This window comes from Rhipicephalus microplus, unplaced genomic scaffold, assembly GCF_043290135.1.
Source record: "Rhipicephalus microplus isolate Deutch F79 unplaced genomic scaffold, USDA_Rmic scaffold_12, whole genome shotgun sequence".
Classification (NCBI taxonomy): Eukaryota; Metazoa; Arthropoda; class Arachnida; order Ixodida; family Ixodidae; genus Rhipicephalus; species Rhipicephalus microplus.
The window spans coordinates 43,929,606-43,948,136 of record NW_027464585.1 but is presented as its reverse complement, the minus strand read 5'-3'; the positions used below and the strand labels follow the sequence as shown (position 1 = coordinate 43,948,136).

The 18,531-nt window shown below is 44.2% G+C and overlaps 1 protein-coding gene across 2 annotated transcripts in view; it reads left to right on the top strand.

Annotated features, from left to right (window-relative positions):
• The window catches only part of cni (protein cornichon), a 104,979-nt gene that overhangs the window by 41,166 nt on the left and 45,282 nt on the right, over nt 1–18,531 (top strand). For both annotated transcript variants that reach the window (XM_037418120.2, XM_037418119.2), the window contains exons 4-5: nt 3,816–3,959; nt 8,149–8,282. In XM_037418120.2, coding sequence (XP_037274017.1) covers nt 3,816–3,959; nt 8,149–8,179 — 175 coding nt within the window. In that variant the 3' untranslated portion in view covers nt 8,180–8,282. The remainder of the gene's footprint in view (nt 1–3,815; nt 3,960–8,148; nt 8,283–18,531) is intronic.

Sequence of the window (18,531 nt, the reverse complement as noted above, 5' to 3'; positions counted from 1 at the left end):
GCACTAGCATTTATCCTAGTGCTTCACAAAGTGGTTAGAAACTAGCATGCTGCTGGTTGATCCTGTGGTTTTCTATTGTTGTTTTTGCACTTGCATGAACTGGCACTAAAGTTGCTTGCAAAAGAAGAGTGGTCATGTGGAATGAGACCTCGTTGCTTGGAACGTCAGCTGCTCAGTCTCTCACACATGTACCACTGAGAGTTATGATACAAAACAAATACTATAGTTTCTGTTATCGGTTAACTTCGTGCTCTTCCACCCCATGGCAATGCATTGAAGGTTTCCTATTATTCTCTGCATAGCAAGCAGGAACATTTTTGCTGCAGTGGATGAGTGCAAATTTTCAAACCTTGTTCATCGTGCGTTATCTGCCAGCCATAATCTAGCTTTGAAAAGTATGCTTGAGAAGGTGCTACGTCTTCGAAAGTTTGCAGTGTTTCCTTGGTAATGCCCTCCATTGGGTCAACGCAGATGCATTGTTTGTCGTTCGTTGTCAACCTGTTGGCTCAGTCATTTGTTTTGAAAGAAGCATCCAAGTGGATGTGGCTCCCTTTCGGTGAGGTAGCAACTCGTTTCTTCTCTGCTTGCGTCTGTCTCTCGACTCACCGAGCAATTTGTGTGTTTGCAAAGAATGGGCATTTCTTTTTTGTTTCGGATATCTTTGTTTTGCATGCTCAGGCAATATTTTGCCACACCTAATGCTGGTCTGTTCTTTAGCTGCGCATCACACTTTCCACGTTTATGTTTCGATTTCCTTGCACTGTTCTTTCCCTTGCTTAGTGAACTTGTACTTTCCTGGCGAAAGAGGAATTATCCAAAATGAGCATTTCCTCAAGTTTCTTTACTACTTATGCCAAGGGTTATCCAGCTCTTCCACTTCCACAAACTTAGAGCTCTTTGTGCGTCCCTTGCTTCTGCCGGTCACACATCGGATGGAGAGGGAGCCACATGAGATCACTCGAGGTGTCGTCTGATGGTGAAGACATTAGAATAGCCATCAAATGGGCTCAATACAGGCGGAGGCACCATTCATCGATAAAACGGATTTAAAACGGTCTCTCGACATTGTGGATTGGATCAAAAATGCAAAAAGCTCTGAGAATCGAATTTGCCTGTTTTGTGCCTGGCTCACCCCAATCTCACACCAATAGTTTGGAAAAATCACCACTGAATGACTCTTGAAATCGCCACACCACCCAGCGTCCACTCAAGACATTCACACAAATGAATTGTTAGTCATCCTGCTCTTGATTCTAAAGCTTTGAAAAACAATGACTGATAATGTCAATGTTCAGGTACATTCCATTATGTGTCGAAAGCATTTCTGAATTCTCTCAGCTCAACTATTGGCTCTTTGTTTTGTACCTCCTCTGTTCGGTGATGGAACGCTTACAAGATAGACTCCCTGTTTACATGATCTAAAACAGAGCTCGTGGTATACCAGCTTTGCAGTGGGCATGAGCGAACAGTGCAAAAAGAGTGAGAACTTTCACAAACTTCGACAGTTTTGTACAAACCTTCCAGCTTCTGCCGAAGGACTGCTGTGTCTTTTCCATCATCTCAGGCAAAAGTTCATCAGAGAAGTTGTGGCTCTGTTGTTAGTTCACCGCAAAAAAAAAAAAAAGACACCAGCCTCCCTGTTTACCAGCTTTCTCAAAACGTGGTGTCCAGAGTTTTTAAGTGAGGCAGCAGTGCTGTGACCGACGCACCCTGGCATTTTAGCAGAAGCATTGGGTTTTTTGTTTGAAATTGCCAAAAGGCATTTAGGGGGCACTTTTTGGACTTTGGCACCAAAAAGTGACAAAAAAATTCATTTTTTAAAATTGACATATTTGGTTTCTGCAAGTATTTTTCTATTTTTCTGCAAATTTTCACGCACCAGGAAGTAGTATTTTTTTGTAATGTCACTCTAACTGTCCAGATTCTTGGTGCTGTTAACATGCAGAACCTGCAAAAAATGGGGAACCTACTTTGAGGCTTGTTTATAATTTGCCAGCACCTGTGTCTAAAGTTGTACTGAAATTTATGAGCGCCTTTATGGGGATTGCAAAACATGCGCACCATGATTGTTGCTTTTTGAAGAAACTCTGTGTTTTCAGTTTTTTCCATTTTTCTCAAAAAAGTGAATTTGCGACTATTCAATTTCGAGGCCTTAATATATCTGCAGCTAAGGCAGGTACAATAATAATTATCTTTGCAGTGGAAACCTGTATGTGTGTAGAGTGCAAGTATGGGAGCAGAATTTAGAGCACATGCTTTTTTAATTATTTCTTAATCGAAATCTTAACACAATTCCAACTGCTTTTGAAAGTGGATTGTTCATTTTGCTGTAGAATAACTAATAAAGGCCTAAAAACAAAAACTCTTTCATACTTTCACTCTATAGTCTTTAGTCTATGTTGGCATATCCTAAATATCACTTTTAAATAAGCACTCTTTTTTATGGTGGCCTTAAACAATAGGGGGCGAACTTAAGTTATCTCAGGAGCAAGGTGAGTTACAGGAAAACTAATTAAATATTTGAAATCAGCAGAAAAAACTACATAACCCTGTGCAGTTTGATCAAGATCACTGAAGAAATAAACAAAAAAAAATGTCTAAGACCAGTCTGCCCTTAAAGCCACCTTGGAAGATCGTGTGATCTATGCTGCCTTTGCTGCCACTCGTCGTGTTGGCCCCTGTAGAGGAAAGATTGATAGAACACCACTTTAATTCCTCTGTGGTGCATTGAAAAATGAATCTGAACACGTTAGGTCCGGTAAACAGATATATATATTGATAAATGAAACTGATTGTTGGCGACAATACGCAGACAGACACAGGGATCCCGTTCACGTACGCTACACGGCTGCACGCAGTTTCTAAACACAACAGTGACCCGCTCACGTGGGCGTAGTCGTCTGTCACACAGCCGGCCAGCGGTAGAACCACTCGGTGTACGATCGGGACGAGGTGGCGTGGCTTGATGAGCAGCTACTAGTTCATCGGCACGTCATGGTACATCATGATAAACAGCCGGGTGAGGTGATTGCCAACTAGTCCAGGTAGTAGCCAAGAACTGGATAGAAGTCGGACGCCAAGTACGTAAGCGTCCACAAGAGTGCGACACGTCAGGAGGCTGCCCAGCGGTTTTCCCGTGTAGCCCTCGCCAAGCTGGATAACCTATCAAAGGCCATGTTCTTTGGAGCCCTAGCTGCTGCTTCTTCCTTTTTTCCATCTTCGCTACCACCACGTGCTCTTTTTCTTTTTTTCTGCTGCGTGCTGCATGCTTTTCTTCTGCTGTTATCTTCTTCCTCTTTCCTTTGTCACCACAGCCTCCCGTGGAGGGAGAAGTGGCTTTGTCCCAGCCACCCTGCAAGAGGCCACACAGTGGTGTACATGTGTGACTGTTCACAGTGCCTAGTTCTTGTGCAGTAAGCTGCACATTATTGCACTAATCGCTCTGCATAATATGGTGCAGTTCTAATAATAATCTATTAATGTTCCATTCATTGCCTCAGTGCGTTCAAGTTTGTTGCAGCACAATTATACAAGACCAAGTGCTGTGTAAATCAGAGATAGGAAAATTACTCCAATTTTTTTCAGAAATGCTTTTGTTATAAGTAAACTGAATTGCAGGTTACAGCATGCTGAAAGTATTGGCATGACTGTGCTATTACTTTTCGAAGATAGCGACGTCACTTCATTGATGCACTAGCTTGACATTATTATTGTTATTTCTTTTTTTGTCTTCCATTGCGGTCGATTTTTTGGGTCTTGAATATGGTATGCCGTTCTTCAGTCTAGAATAATTGAAGCCGTTGTGGTGTGGGCAGGTACCGGCAGCGTCCTGTGATGAGTGTGCCTGGCCTGTACGACCCGACAAGCATAATGAACGCGGACCAGCTGAACCGGGCGATGCGTGAGGGCTGGATCAAGCTGGCCTTCTACCTACTCTCTTTCTTCTACTACCTCTATGGGTCAGTCACCATTTTCTGTTTTTTTTTAATGCACAAGCATTAAAAGGCCCAGTTCTGTGTTTGAGGTAGTGTTGAGATAGCAATATGGTGCGGTAATGTGTCATGAATCTCAACTGGATACTGCCATCTGCGTAATCTTTTTGCATGATGTGAACATGCTGATTGCCGACACTTCTTTTTGTGAGCATGGTTTAGTGAAATAGGGTGAATGGTTAAACGTCTGCTTTTGTTGGGCCAACGTATAGGGGCTGTACTTTTTTGTTTTTTGTAACCTTCTTATATTGCGCCCTGTTTCAAACCATCACATCATTGCTTTTCAAATACTATATTGACACAGTATGGTTATCTCCCTCATACCATATTTTCTACCTTATAACTCACCCCTGCATGTAATCAATTTCTTCTTTTATGAACTAAATGAAAAGAAAAAAAAAAGATTACCGTCCCAGCACTCCGTATGGATGGTTAACCAAATAAGCGGAAACTTTCAGCCTCAGGCGGTTGCAGACATCACAGCTGAAGCCACTTGAGAAACTCCTTCTGAAAGCGGACGTCAGGCCCAGCAAACTTGTTTCCGTCATTGCCTTGTTGTCGCTTGCAATCGGCTCAGAAGGCTGCCAGATCCTCAGTGCGCAGTTGCTGCCTGCTCTTTACCACTCATCTTTTTGTGCCCGGGCTGCTGCATGGGCGCGGTAAACATGAATTCTGCCACGAATGAGCTGTCTGTGCTGTTCTTGAAAAGTTGTCCGTTATTCAGGCTCGCACAATCTGTGCCCTCCCTATGTAGTCTTTATAAGTTCAGCCTTTCGGCGATGCTGAACGCTTCATGCGACCATGAGTTCGTCGTGTGTTGCTTGTTTATATCCTTCTTTTGCCTGTTGACCTGTGTGATGGCTTTCCTTGGCTGAGAAGGACAGGGCAGGGCCTCATTTCCCATCATATCTCTCTCCCTCGTTTCTTACGTTCGTTTCTCTCCCACTCTCCTTTGCTGTGCAGTGCTGTTGAGGTGACTTCCACTGAGAGATAGTGCTGCCTTTTAGGGGTAAAGCCCTTTAGGGCATAGGTTTGTCCGGTGTTGTAACAGTTGTAGTAGCCACTGCTATGGCGATGGCAGTGGCCCTGTGGCAGTTGCACAGCTAATACTTGGCTTGCTCACTATATGGTGCTGCGGCACTCGCTTCAGTTTTATGCATGCTTTAGTGGGATAGGAGACAGCAAGAGGCACAGGTATAAAGTTGGCTCGCGCCGTGCTTCCTATGAGTGACAACGGCGATGGAGCGGAGGGCTCGGAAAACAGCTGCAGCATGCGCTGCAGTGAGAGCCAACGAAGTCGAAGCTGCACGGAAGCCCCGGCAACAGGATCTTTAGCGGAGAGCCTATGAAGCCGCGGTGAAAACGCTCGAGGTGTTTGTCACATCTTTGCAGGATGATTGACTGGGAAAGATTGACGGAGGCTTCATGGTTTACCTATGTATTTCCAGAGCTTCACCCACTCATCATCATTTATTTCGTGGATATGTTGTCATTTTTTAAGTGCGAAGTATTTCTTAGCAAACTTCAGCGACTTTGAGTGTATCTACCTGCGCCTACTATATTTAGCTCTCTTGGCCGTTTCAATAATGCTATTGATACCAAATTTAGTATAGCAAAACATGACTGTGGGACGAGCATACGTACCAGTCTTAACATGAAAATCATGACATGTATGTCATGATGTACATTTTATGGTCCTGCTGTACTTGCGGTGGTTTTCTTCACATGACATATTGCAAAACTGGCATGGTATGACTTGACTGCATGGCAGACATAAGGGACAGACCCTAACGTGGAAATTGGCATGCATGTCATGTAAGTCATGACAACACGCCACACTCATGGTGCGCTCGCAGTCGTTGCGCTTTTTTCACATATACCAATGTTGCTATTAAGGGATCTGAAAGGATGACAAATGTATATGACTGGTGCAAACATGAAAATCATGAGATGTGTGTCATGTAAGCACATGATTACATACCATGCCCATCATTCGCATGCTGCCGTTTCACTAGCTTCACATATACCGAATTCGGTATCACGTGACGTGAATAGACCACGAAGGTAAATGACTTGTCCTAACAATATAAATATGATATGCGTGTCATGTAAAACATGACCACATGCTACGCTGATAGCATGCTAGCGGCCGTTTTGCTAGCTCCACATAATACCAAACTTTGTACCACGTGACGTGAATAGACGACAAAGGTAAATAACATGACCAAACATGATCATGACATGTGTGTCATGTAAAACATCGCTACATGCTACGCTCATAGCATGCTCATGGCTGTTTCGCTGGCTCCACATATATCAAGTTTGGAATTACATGATGTGAATAGATGACGAAGGTAAATGACACATCTAAACATGATAATCATGACATGTACGTCATGTACGGCATAATTTACGTCGGCCTCGTAACGTTGTGCTCATTTTAAAGTGACATATCAACCTTCCTCATTCGTGCTTTGCATACCATCGATTCTCACTGCACGTGGGAACTGCCTTTTTTTTTTTTTTTCTTCGTTCAAAACCACTTTCTTGAAACTGCTGCACGCAAGCTTAGCTGCACGGCTAAGAGGGGATGTCGTTGATGGAGCTCCCAATAACGTGTGCGCTTTAGTGCAATGGAGAGAAAACCACGTGACTGACGAAGCAATAAATGGCAACATTTACTGTTTCTTGTGGCAAACGGTGTTTCGTTTCACTTAGCTATAAAACAAACAAGTAGCTTTGTACTAGTGGTGCACTTTAGTGATTAGTGGCCTTGCTCAATTCTTTTTATCTTTCCTCCTCTATTCGTGTCGGTGTGGTGGAACCGTGCTTGGGAGGCTCAGCTGTCAACTTGAAGGGTGCGAGTTCAATTCTGGCTGTGGTTGTTGCATTTCAATGGAGGTTTAATGCTTGAGGCCTGAGTACACTGCAAAGTCTGTACACGTTGTTAAGGAACACCAACACCAGGTGGTGGAAATTTCCGTAGCCCTTCTCCAGAACATGCCTCATAATTACACTGGTGTGTAAAAGGGGGTGCCAAGGATTTGAAAAAAAAAATTCCAGGCCAATCCGATGTCTACAAGCTATTTTCAAAAATAATAGCTAATCGAATTAAGATAACGGAGTTCAGCCAACCAAAGGGCCGAACAGAATTTCGTTCATGTTACTTAACGATAGATTGCATTCAATATTCATACTATCACTCAGGGGATAGAGAAATGCGTGGAATACAACCAACACGCCCCGCCGCGGTAGTCTAGGCACTAAGGTGTTCGGCTGCTGACCTGTTGGTCGTGGGATTAAATCCCGGCAGCGGCATTTTCGATGGAGGCGATAATGCTGTAGGCCCGTGTGCTCAGATTTGGGTGCAACTTAAAGAACTGCAGCTGGTCGAAATTTCTTGAGCCCTCCACTACGGCGTCTCTCATAATTATATGGTGGTTTCGGGACATCAAACCCCCATATATCAATCCATACAACCAAGCCGTAGGCTACAGATAGCCTTCATAGGTTACCAGAAGGCGTTTGACTAAGTCGAGACATAGGCACTGATGCAAGCACTGTGGAATCAGGGCATTGATTAACCGTACATAAACATACCAGAAGAAATCCACAGCGGATCCACAGCCACCATCGTTCTCCATAAAGAAAGCAACAGAATCCCAATAAAGAATAAGGCAGGGAGACACGATCCCTCCAATGATATTACCTGCGTGTTTACAGAAGGTTTTCATAGCTTTAGATTCGGAGGAGTTGGGGATAAGAGTTAATGGAGGTCATTCGTGAGTAACTTAGGGCACAAATTGAAAAACACACAGGAGGTTCTTGTATAGATAAACCAAAATCTCTAACCTCAAGTTCTTACCATTAAAGTTGAGGTGTCTTAGGCATCCCAGTTTCGTGACTAGGTGTAAGTCCGAACACTAAGTCTGCAGGTTGCACATTTTTGTCGGATACAAAAAGCAAACCTTCTGGCTTTGCAGTGTGCAGTGGCGATTGAAAGAACCAACTCAAGAAGGTCACATTAAAATAGCAGTTTGTGTCTTGTGACATTTGTACTGTTATATCTGTTTAAAAAGAGAAAAGGGATGGTTCTCTACACTTGGCACTGTGAGTCTACTGACAGAGGATGTTTTTAACTGAATGCCCCCTGCAGTATGATCCACTCCCTGATTGCTGTGGAGTGAGCAGCTTGAGCCACACCCCCGGTGAGTGGCAGCATTGACAAGGATTCCGTCCCCCAGTGGCTATCGCGAAGCAAGGCGCCTTCTGGACATAGGTCTTGCAAAGGTGGGCAAGGATGATTTCCTGCAGAGATTACATTTGCTTACAGGTTTTTCGTGGGTTTTCGTTCCTGTGCATGAGTGTTTTTTTTTTTTTTTTTGTCTGCTCAATATTATCAGTTGCAGCATGTTCAATGCAATAGAGCTGAAACCTTTATACATGAAAGAGATGCAAAATTTCTTTTCCTGTACATTTTATAAGGAGGGTATGCATTTTCTTATTAACCCCCCAGCTTTAGTGTGGGCACACTGTTATACCCTCTTCTCTTAGAAAGGGACTGCATTGCAGGGTTGTGTGCATGAAGTGTGGGTGAATTCATTCTCTTGCCATGATTTTTCTTTTGCCAGCACTTGCCCGCCCCAGAGGCGATCGTGCCAGCATTTTGGTAATTTCTGTAGCAATCTCAGTTGTCTCTTTAGCGATACATGTAATACCTAGGAAGGGGAACTGAATAACTACTCGTTTTTCTTTCTGGGCTTAATATTAATGGCATCGTGCAAGCACTAAAGCCAAGGAAAGTACTATAGGGGTTGTTATTTTTAGTGTGGTTATGAAATAAGCACTGGATAACACATGCCTGATGCTCAACCGATTGAGCTGCATGGTGATGGTTGGCCTTTCGTACATCTTGTGGGAGATGCATAGAAACCTGAGAGCATGTTTGTCAATGCCCCTCATAGCCATGACCACGAGTGTAGTTTGGCTACTGCATGAGCCTTTTTGTCCTCTTTATTTTCTTCACATTTATACTATCATTAATAGCGTATCTTTACTTTTGTTGGCTTTGTTTTCTGTTGGCTGTCATCAGTCTAGTGAAGGAAGTGATACGGATAGAGCGATGTGAAGAACAATGAAACACATTGAAGGGAGTGGTGTAATGTGATTGTCTCTTAGTGTTCCAATGGTTGCAACACCAGCAGTACTTTTGAAGTTTATCGCAAAAGTGAAGCATGTAAAGGTTGCTCACTACCTTGATGCAAGAAGTTTCTGTGCATCAGCATTGCCAACATACTCAACTTCATGTAGCCCCGCCGCGGTAGTCTAGTGGCTAAGGTACTCGGCTGCTGACCCTCAGGTTGTGGGATCAAATCCTAGCTGCAGCGGCTGCATTTCCGATGGAGACAGAAATGATGTAGGCCCGCATGCTCAGATTTGGGCGCACGTTAAAGAGCCCCAGGTGGTCAAATTTTTGGAGCCCTCTACTATCGTCTCTCATAATCATATGGTGGTTTTGGGACGTTGAACCCCACATATCAATATATAAATCAACTTTGTGTAGGTGTGTGTCTACAGAACAGCATGTATTTTTGTCCTCACTCCATCCTAAGTGTTTTTCTGAAATTTCAGTGTAAGAATGTCTCGTAGAAGAAGAACCATACAGTAAAAGCTCGTTAATTCAAACCTCAAAAGGAAGCCGCCTCAGTTTGAATTAACGAAAGTTCGAACTAACGAAAGTGAAGAACAACAATAGTACACTGCGAGTAGGGCATAACAATTTATTTTTTGAAAAAAATCTGTGATCACGGTCTGCCTTCTTTCCTTGAAGGCGACAGCCAGCACTTTTTGCTCTAACGAGCAAATTTGGCACAGGGCTTCTTCTCCGCCTTCTTCAAAACTTAAGACGGGTGGCATTCAATCCGGCCTTGACTTCTGCAGCAGAGGGCCGCACTGGTGCTTCGTCCTCCTCCTCATCATCGTCACTGGCAGCGACAGGTTCTGCACTTCTCTCCTGACATATTATGTCACCATCCATAAGTGAACCGCACACCACTGCACTTGAGTCCACAGCTACGTAGTCCGCAAAGCAGACGTCTTCCAAAATGTCCGCCATGGGGGCGGTGACGCCGTGTTTGAGCACTGGTGGCTCATCAGCTTGCAGAGCTTGTGCTGAAGCCACTGGTGCTGAAGCCACAGTGGCGAAAGCAATTTGCTATCGTAAATGCTGTCACTTGCTCCCAAGCACGCACAAGCACTTAGGAGCATCACTTGGTAGTTATTGCACAAAATAATTCGTTCCAACATATGATGCCGATAAAATGGATTTCAAATTTCTAATTATACCCCGGTCCATGGGCTGCAGTACCGTTGTCGTGTTTGCTGGAAGAAAGGCCTGCTCAATGCCTTCGTCTCAACGTTGACTTTATGAGCCGAATAGTTGTCCACAAGAAGCAGGACTTTGCGGTCACAGCGTTCGAACTTCTTGTCAAGCTTCCCCAGCCACTGCGCAAACGATTCCCCCGTCATCCAGGCCTTTTTGGTGGCCGGGTAGTCTGATAGGAGGGACCGGATGCTCTTGAAGCAACGAGGACTTCTCTATTTGTCTATCACAAACAGAGGCAACTTCTCAGTTCCGGTCATGTTCGCAGCAACCATCACAGTTATCCATTCTTTACTTTTCTTCTCTCGAAACGAGATCGTAGCGCTTGCGAAAAGGATGCAACCACCCATCTGAAGCAGCAAAGTCGTCATAGTCTAGTGGCAGGGCGAAGTTCACTGCCTTTGCCAGTTTGACTGGGCCACTCAGTGGTATGTCCTGTGAACACATTTTCTTTACCCAAATGAGAAGCACTTTCTCGTGGTCAGGATACATTGTGGGCCGCAACCTCTTCCTTTTGCTCGCAACTTGTGCCTATAAGGTGTCTTCAGTAGTTCTCCTATTTTTAAATACAATAGTCTTTCTTGGGGACCTTCGACGCAAAAATTTTGGTCTGTCTGTCTGTACATTTGTCTGTTTGTCCATTCTTACTGGCATCGGTTACTGGAAACGGCCAACCCATCCGCAGCGATCCCCAATGTTGCTCAAGGTTGAGCGTTCATGCTTGTGCGATTGTCAATTAAAAAGCAATTATTGTGCAAGTCTGGGGCACCATAACAACATGCATATATTCTGCATATGCATCTCTTACTAGAAAACGCATACATAAGTAATTTTAAGGACTGTAGCGCTTATCACGCTGCGCTTATCATGCAACGCTTGCACGGAACGGGGAGTGTTTTCAACGCTTTGCTAAGACGAGATGGTGGTGGCACCTACCCGTCGCCTCGCGTTCTAGACCTTATCACCTCTGAGATGGGTGTGCATGGCCACGCGCTTTGTTTTCCAAAAGAAACTGCCAGATGGCGCTCATGTCTCATGCGTGATGTGACTTGATGCGCTCGTTTGTCTCCGCTGCACGCTTGAGGCAGTCGAGCGCAGCGCCTCCGGAATACCGTTCACCTATTTTCTTGCGCAGAACGTCAAATAAATGTTTTGTTCACTCTCTCCACCCGCAAGACTATCGTCTTTCGACGACATTTGCAGATCACATGCAGACACGGGGCAATTTTTTATATAAGTAGATAGCGTCGTTTTCGGTATCCCATGCTTTTTCGCGATATCTTGCTTAGGCAAGAGTCCGGCGTCCACTTCCGGCATGATATCAGCTTTATCCTGAATGAAAAATTGAATTGCTGCACAAACTTGAAGAAAAAAACAAGAGAGACAGGAAAGAGTGCAGACTACCAACTGTTTATTGTCGTTTTTTGAAGCCAATATATACATGCTATGCTGCGCTTCCACGATGCGCACAAAACCAAAGACGCCGCAAACAAAGCCGACCAAATCAAATCAAAATTGACTGCCACCACAATGACAAACGTGAAAAATGGCAAAATACAAAAGTGATACTCACCACGATCTAAACTGCTTACTCCCAAGGTGTGCGCTCATCTTATATCTTTTATTATTCATTGCACCAAGCATCAACTAAAGCATGAAAAAATGAAAACATGTTCTAGAGATTTTCGTTTTAAAACCCTAAAAATAGCGCTTAGCACCAAATAAAACAATAAATTAACATTTTCATATTCACTCCAAGCAGCCCTAAATGAGAAACCAGAAGAAGCAGTACGCCGAGAGAGTCAAAAACTACACTAACATAAAATCTAACAAAACATTCCGTAGCGTCACATGGGAAAGAAAACAAGAACACTAATAAACAACACAAAGAAAGATGAATGGAAGAGAACACAATGCAAGGCGTTAGCCACAACATTACACATGACCTTGCAGGAAGACCATTTCCCTGTCCGAAAGTGAAATGGAAGGCATGCTTATGCACTTGTCATCATATTGCCTGATAAAGTACGCTTCAATTATCTCTCTTTCGGTCTTTTCACGCGCCTTAGCCATGACTGACGCACTCTCGAAACGGGGGGTGCAACCGCATGTCCTACAGTGGAAATCTAAATGACCGCCATTTTTTCCTTTTACGGCCAGACTGTGCTCACGCAAGCGTTCGTTGAGGCAACGCCCCGTCTGCCCTATGTACACCCTCCCACACGACAAAGGAATCAGATATACAACCGCAAATACACACCTAATGAACACGTTCGCATGCTTTTTTGTGCATTTTGCCTTCTTCTGTTTAGTCATTAACGAGCAGATCTGACGTAACTTTGTAGGCGCAGAAAACAGTACATCAACACCGTACCTATTAGCCACCTTTTTTACATTATGGGAAACACTATGTAAGTAAGGCATAACATGAATAGGCCTCTTCTCCCTTCCTTCGACAGTTGGACCCCCGCCCTTGTATTTTTTAAGAAGGCTTTCACAAGCGCTAGCTAAAAACTGTGCTGAGTACCCAGCCGCACCCAGACGAGCTACCTGATCCTCGAAGCTTTCAGAGATCAGATGAGGGCAAGACTTGTCGAGGGCTTCCGCACAAGCTGACAACACAATGCCCCTCTTAATCAACTTCGAGTGCGCACTATCAAAAGGCAACAAGCCTTTCTTCGATCGCGGATTGTACTTGAAGCAGATGTGCTCCTTGGCAAACTTCAGCCGTAGATCCAGAAACTGGATCTCATTATCAGCCGGCATTTCGTGCGTGAACTTCAGGCCACTGGAGTGTCTGTTGAAAACCTCAAGGACACCTTTCACAACACCTTGTACCCGTTCACATGGGACCTTCCCAAGCACGATAAGGTAGTCGTCCACATACCTGAAGGTGCGAACGACATCCAAATGGGACAGATCATCCTTCAGGCGTTGGTCGAAGGCTGCCAAGAAAATGTCACTAAGAACAGGTGCGACTGCAGATCCAATACAAATTCCAGCTTTTTGGACGTAGGTGCCCTCCTGGTGGCCGATTGCAGTGGACTCTAGGTAGAATTTTAAAAGTTCCAAAAAGTTATTCACGAAGATACCATGCTTGTTTTGGAAACTAATTTCACCGAATTCTTCGATTGCACTCCTGACAGCATCAAAAAGCGCGCCATGTGGAATTGAGTAAAAAAGCTCTTCCACATCAATTGAAAAAGCCGTGGACGCCACTGGTAAGCTTTCCTTCAAAGTAGAAACGATTTCCAAAGAACTTCGCACTAAGAAAGGGTCACCGCTGTTAAGAGAGCCAAGTACGCTTTGTAGGTACCGTGACACTACCCTTTGCCAGCTGCCCTTCTCGGACACAATGAGGCGAAGCGGGTAGTCACACTTGTGCGTCTTGCAAGTGAAAAATGACTGTAGCGTCACATTGCTTGTTTTTACCACTTCTCTGCAGAGCGCATCAAGGTTCATTTCTTTCAACAGTTTTTGTATCATGGTTTTCCGTTTCTTTGGACAGAGATGCACCTCCTTGAAGTTTTTGCATACTGCATCTAGTGCCTTGTCCTTGTACATGCGTTCAGGAAGAACCACGAATCCTCCCTCTTTGTCTGAGGTTAGAACCATCAAGTTCCTTTCTTTGAGTGCCTTGACGACAAATTTTAGAGGAGGCCTAGGAACCCGCTGATCACTCACGGTTTTCACCAGGCAGTCTATTCCATCCCCGATGGCCCTCTGTTGGTCCTGCTCTTGTACACGTTGGCCAAATCGATGCACGTGGGACAACATTTCAGGACGCGTTGAACGGGGTTGGGAACTGTATTTGGGACCCTTTTTGAGGACTTGCTCCACAGTTGCAGGGATCCTTACGTCACCCAGGTAAGTGACACTACTGCCTGTTGCAGCCAGTCGTGGTTTTGAAGTAAATGTTGACCTGACGTTCTGCCACAAGAACTCCGCCAACTGATTCGCCTTCCTTTTGTGCTTTGCAAACTGTTGCTGGCCTGTATCACAACCACACTCCTCTTGGAGTACTACCTTGAGCCAGTCAAAATAGAATCGCACTTGTCTCCACGATTCAGACTTCATCAGTTTACAAACTCTCTTGGCGTGGCCCCAGGATGGCTCCAGAGCGCCGAAAAGTACTCTCACTTCAATAGGAACGTATTTCTTCTTTACGCAGTAGGACAGATATCGAGACATGCAGATGGACTGTGCGACAAGGTTCACGCAAGCCTTAGCAGCTTGTGGCTTCTTCAGGTAACATAGGAAAGAGTCCGCAGAACTAGAAATATGTTGAAGCAATACTTTTTTGCAGACTAGTTGGTTCATACTTGAAAAATTGAATTGCTGCACAAACTTGAAGAAAAAAACAAGAGAGACAGGAAAGAGTGCAGACTACCAACTGTTTATTGTCGTTTTTTGAAGCCAATATATACATGCTACGCTGCGCTTCCACGATGCGCACAAAACCAAAGACGCCGCAAACAAAGCCGACCAAACCAAATCAAAATTGACTGCCACCACAATGACAAACGTGAAAAATGGCAAAATACAAAAGTGATACCCACCACGATCTAAACTGCTTACTCCCAAGGTGTGCGCTCATCTTATATCTTTTATTATTCATTGCACCAAGCATCAACTAAAGCATGAAAAAATGAAAACATGTTCTAGAGATTTTCGTTTTAAAACTCTAAAAATAGCGCTTAGCACCAAATAAAACAATAAATTAACATTTTCATATTCACTCCAAGCAGCCCTAAATGAGAAACCAGAAGAAGCAGTACGCCGAGAGAGTCAGAAACTACACTAACATAAAATCTAACAAAACATTCCGTAGCGTCACATGGGAAAGAAAACAAGAACACTAATAAACAACACAAAGAAAGATGAATGGAAGAGAACACAATGCAAGGCGTTAGCCACAACATTACACATGACCTTGCAGGAAGACCATTTCCCTGTCCGAAAGTGAAATGGAAGGCATGCTTATGCACTTGTCACTTACGGCACTTATGCACTTACGGCTGAAGTTTGCCAAGGAGCACATCTGCTCCAAGTACAATCCGCGATCGAAGAAAGGCTTGTTGCCTTTTGATAGTGCGCACTCGAAGTTGGTTAAGAGGGGCATTGTGTTGTCAGCTTGTGCGGAAGCCCTCGACAAGTCTTGCCCTCATCTGATCTCTGAAAGCTTCGAGGATCAGGTAGCTCGTCTGGGTGCGGCTGGGTACTCAGCACAGTTTTTAGCTAGCGCTTGTGAAAGCCTTCTTAAAAAATACAAGGGCGGGGGTCCAACTGTCGAAGGAAGGGAGAAGAGGCCTATTCATGTTATGCCTTACTTACATAGTGTTTCCCATAATGTAAAGGTGGCTAATAGGTACGGTGTTGATGTACTGTTTTCTGCGCCTACAAAGTTACGTCAGATCTGCTCGTTAATGACTAAACAGAAGAAGGCAAAATGCACAAAAAAGCATGCGAACGTGTTCATTAGGTGTGTATTTGCGATTGTATATCTGATTCCTTTGTCGTGTGGGAGGGTGTACATAGGGCAGACGGGGCGTTGCCTCAACGAACGCTTGCGTGAGCACAGTCTGGCCGTAAAAGGAAAAAATGGCGGTCATTTAGATTTCCACTGTAGGACATGCGGTTGCACCCCCCGTTTCGAGAGTGCGTCAGTCATGGCTAAGGCGCGTGAAAAGACCGAAAGAGAGATAATTGAAGCGTACTTTATCAGGCAATATGATGACAAGTGCATAAGCATGCCTTCCATTTCACTTTCGGACAGGGAAATGGTCTTCCTGCAAGGTCATGTGTAATGTTGTGGCTAACGCCTTGCATTGTGTTCTCTTCCATTCATCTTTCTTTGTGTTGTTTATTAGTGTTCTTGTTTTCTTTCCCATGTGACGCTACGGAATGTTTTGTTAGATTTTATGTTAGTGTAGTTTTTGACTCTCTCGGCGTACTGCTTCTTCTGGTTTCTCATTTAGGGCTGCTTGGAGTGAATATGAAAATGTTAATTTATTGTTTTATTTGGTGCTAAGCGCTATTTTTAGGGTTTTAAAACGAAAATCTCTAGAACATGTTTTCATTTTTTCATGCTTTAGTTGATGCTTGGTGCAATAAATAATAAAAGATATAAGATGAGCGCACACCTTGGGAGTAAGCAGTTTAAATCGTGGTGGGTATCACTTTTGTATTTTGCCATTTTTCACGTTTGTCATTGTGGTGGCAGTCAATTTTGATTTGATTTGGTCGGCTTTGTTTGCGGCGTCTTTGGTTTTGTGCGCATCGTGGAAGCGCAGCGTAGCATGTATATATTGGCTTCAAAAAACGACAATAAACAGTTGGTAGTCTGCACTCTTTCCTGTCTCTCTTGTTTTTTTCTTCAAGTTTGTGCAGCAATTCAATTTTTCAAGTATGAACCAACTAGTCTGCAAAAAAGTATTGCTTTATCCTGAAGTGTTTTGGCACGGTATTTGCCGCGAGCACACGCCATCAAGTCGTAGCAGCAAAATCGCGACAGACGGGAAGCTACTACCAGCGCTACCGCAGCAAACGTTAGCCGAGGCCTAATACGAACACAAAGAATCGCGATGGTCAGAAGCTACTCCCAGCACCAACAACCAAGGTGTACGAGGCACAGCCGAGACAGAGACTGCAGAGAAGCCTGGCCGAAGCTACGACACACTCGATTTGCTCTGTGCTGGTCATGCCATCTGTCGTCTAGCAGCGGCAACTACCTAGGATTTTCAAAGGCTCCGAGATTGGCACTTAAAAAAAAAAAACTGATCTTGGAGGTTACGTAAGATGGAGAGCAGGCAGCCGCCTAGAGAGAAAGATTGTGGGGGGAAGGGGGTGAAGAGTAAGTGGCACTATTTTCTGCACTGTGGCCTCCGTGCCAGTTTTTCCGTTTTTCTCTCCACTCCCTGTCAACGCCGCCTCATAACTCGGCAGCCGCCCTATCGAGTGGCTAGCCATGCCGCCAGCGTGGTGGCGCGTAGTTTGAATTATCCACGACGAAACCTACTTGCGTTCAAATTAACGGGCTTTTTTATTCATAGGCTTGTATGGAGCTTGGCCGGACCATAACTTACAGTTCGAATCATTCATAAATTCAAATTATTCAAGTTCGAATTACTGAGCTTTCATTGTACAATGGATTGCTTGTGGTGTTTGCAGTTCTCTTATTTTAAATGTGCACCATGCAATGGATTTTCAAGCACACAAACGCCACCAACGAGTTGCCAGCATTCATAAGAAAAGTGCGTACTCCACAGCCGCATGCATGCTTCCCGCTTGCCAGCAGCTCTTCTCGGATGAAGTGAATTTTGCATGTGCGACATATTGTGGTGGGGGATATTTCGTGCCTCCGAAGATGAAGTTACATTTGCTTGACGGACAATGTGAGGCACGACGAGACGGCTTCATTCAATGAATTTCGATGCTCTTTGAGGCGCGTGTTACATACAACCACTGTGACTGATGTATATACAGTCATAATGTGCAAATATGTGAGCGCACAAGGTAGAAGGAAAAGCACTTGACAGGAAAAATGCTCACTTACAACTGAACTTTTATTAGAAAAAATTCATTGCACGAGAACACAAATGCGCAGGCGCAACCAACTATTACTTCAAGGTTTCACCCCCCCCCCCTTTCCCATAAGAAAAGAAGGTATACGTTCAACAGCTAAAAAAAACACCCCTTTTTCACTTATTGCTACCAAAGAAACACTGATGCACGTGCTTGCATTCGCCCTAATCTGTTCTGCTTGTATGATTTCTCTGGTCAGTTGATGTTTTTATTTGCCCAGAATTCTCGTGCTGACAAACTGCGGTTTGCACCCACAATCGCTGAAATGCATTGAAAAGTGCGTGCCATTTGCGAGAACCTTCAAGGACGTCTCATGTTCTCGGAGTCGATCATTTAAACAACGACCCGTCTGGCCGATGTACACATTTCCACAGCTCAAGGGGATTATGTACACAACCCCACCCGCAAGACTATGAATGATATTGCAACGGTTGTGCCTCCTTTTGTTGATGTAAGGTTAGATGCAGATGATTGTCTCTTGTTTTGTCATGTGAAAAGTGTTTCTGATCAAATGCTCCTCAATGATGCTCTTCGATGTATTGACAACTGGTGTGAAAAATGGGACATGAAAAT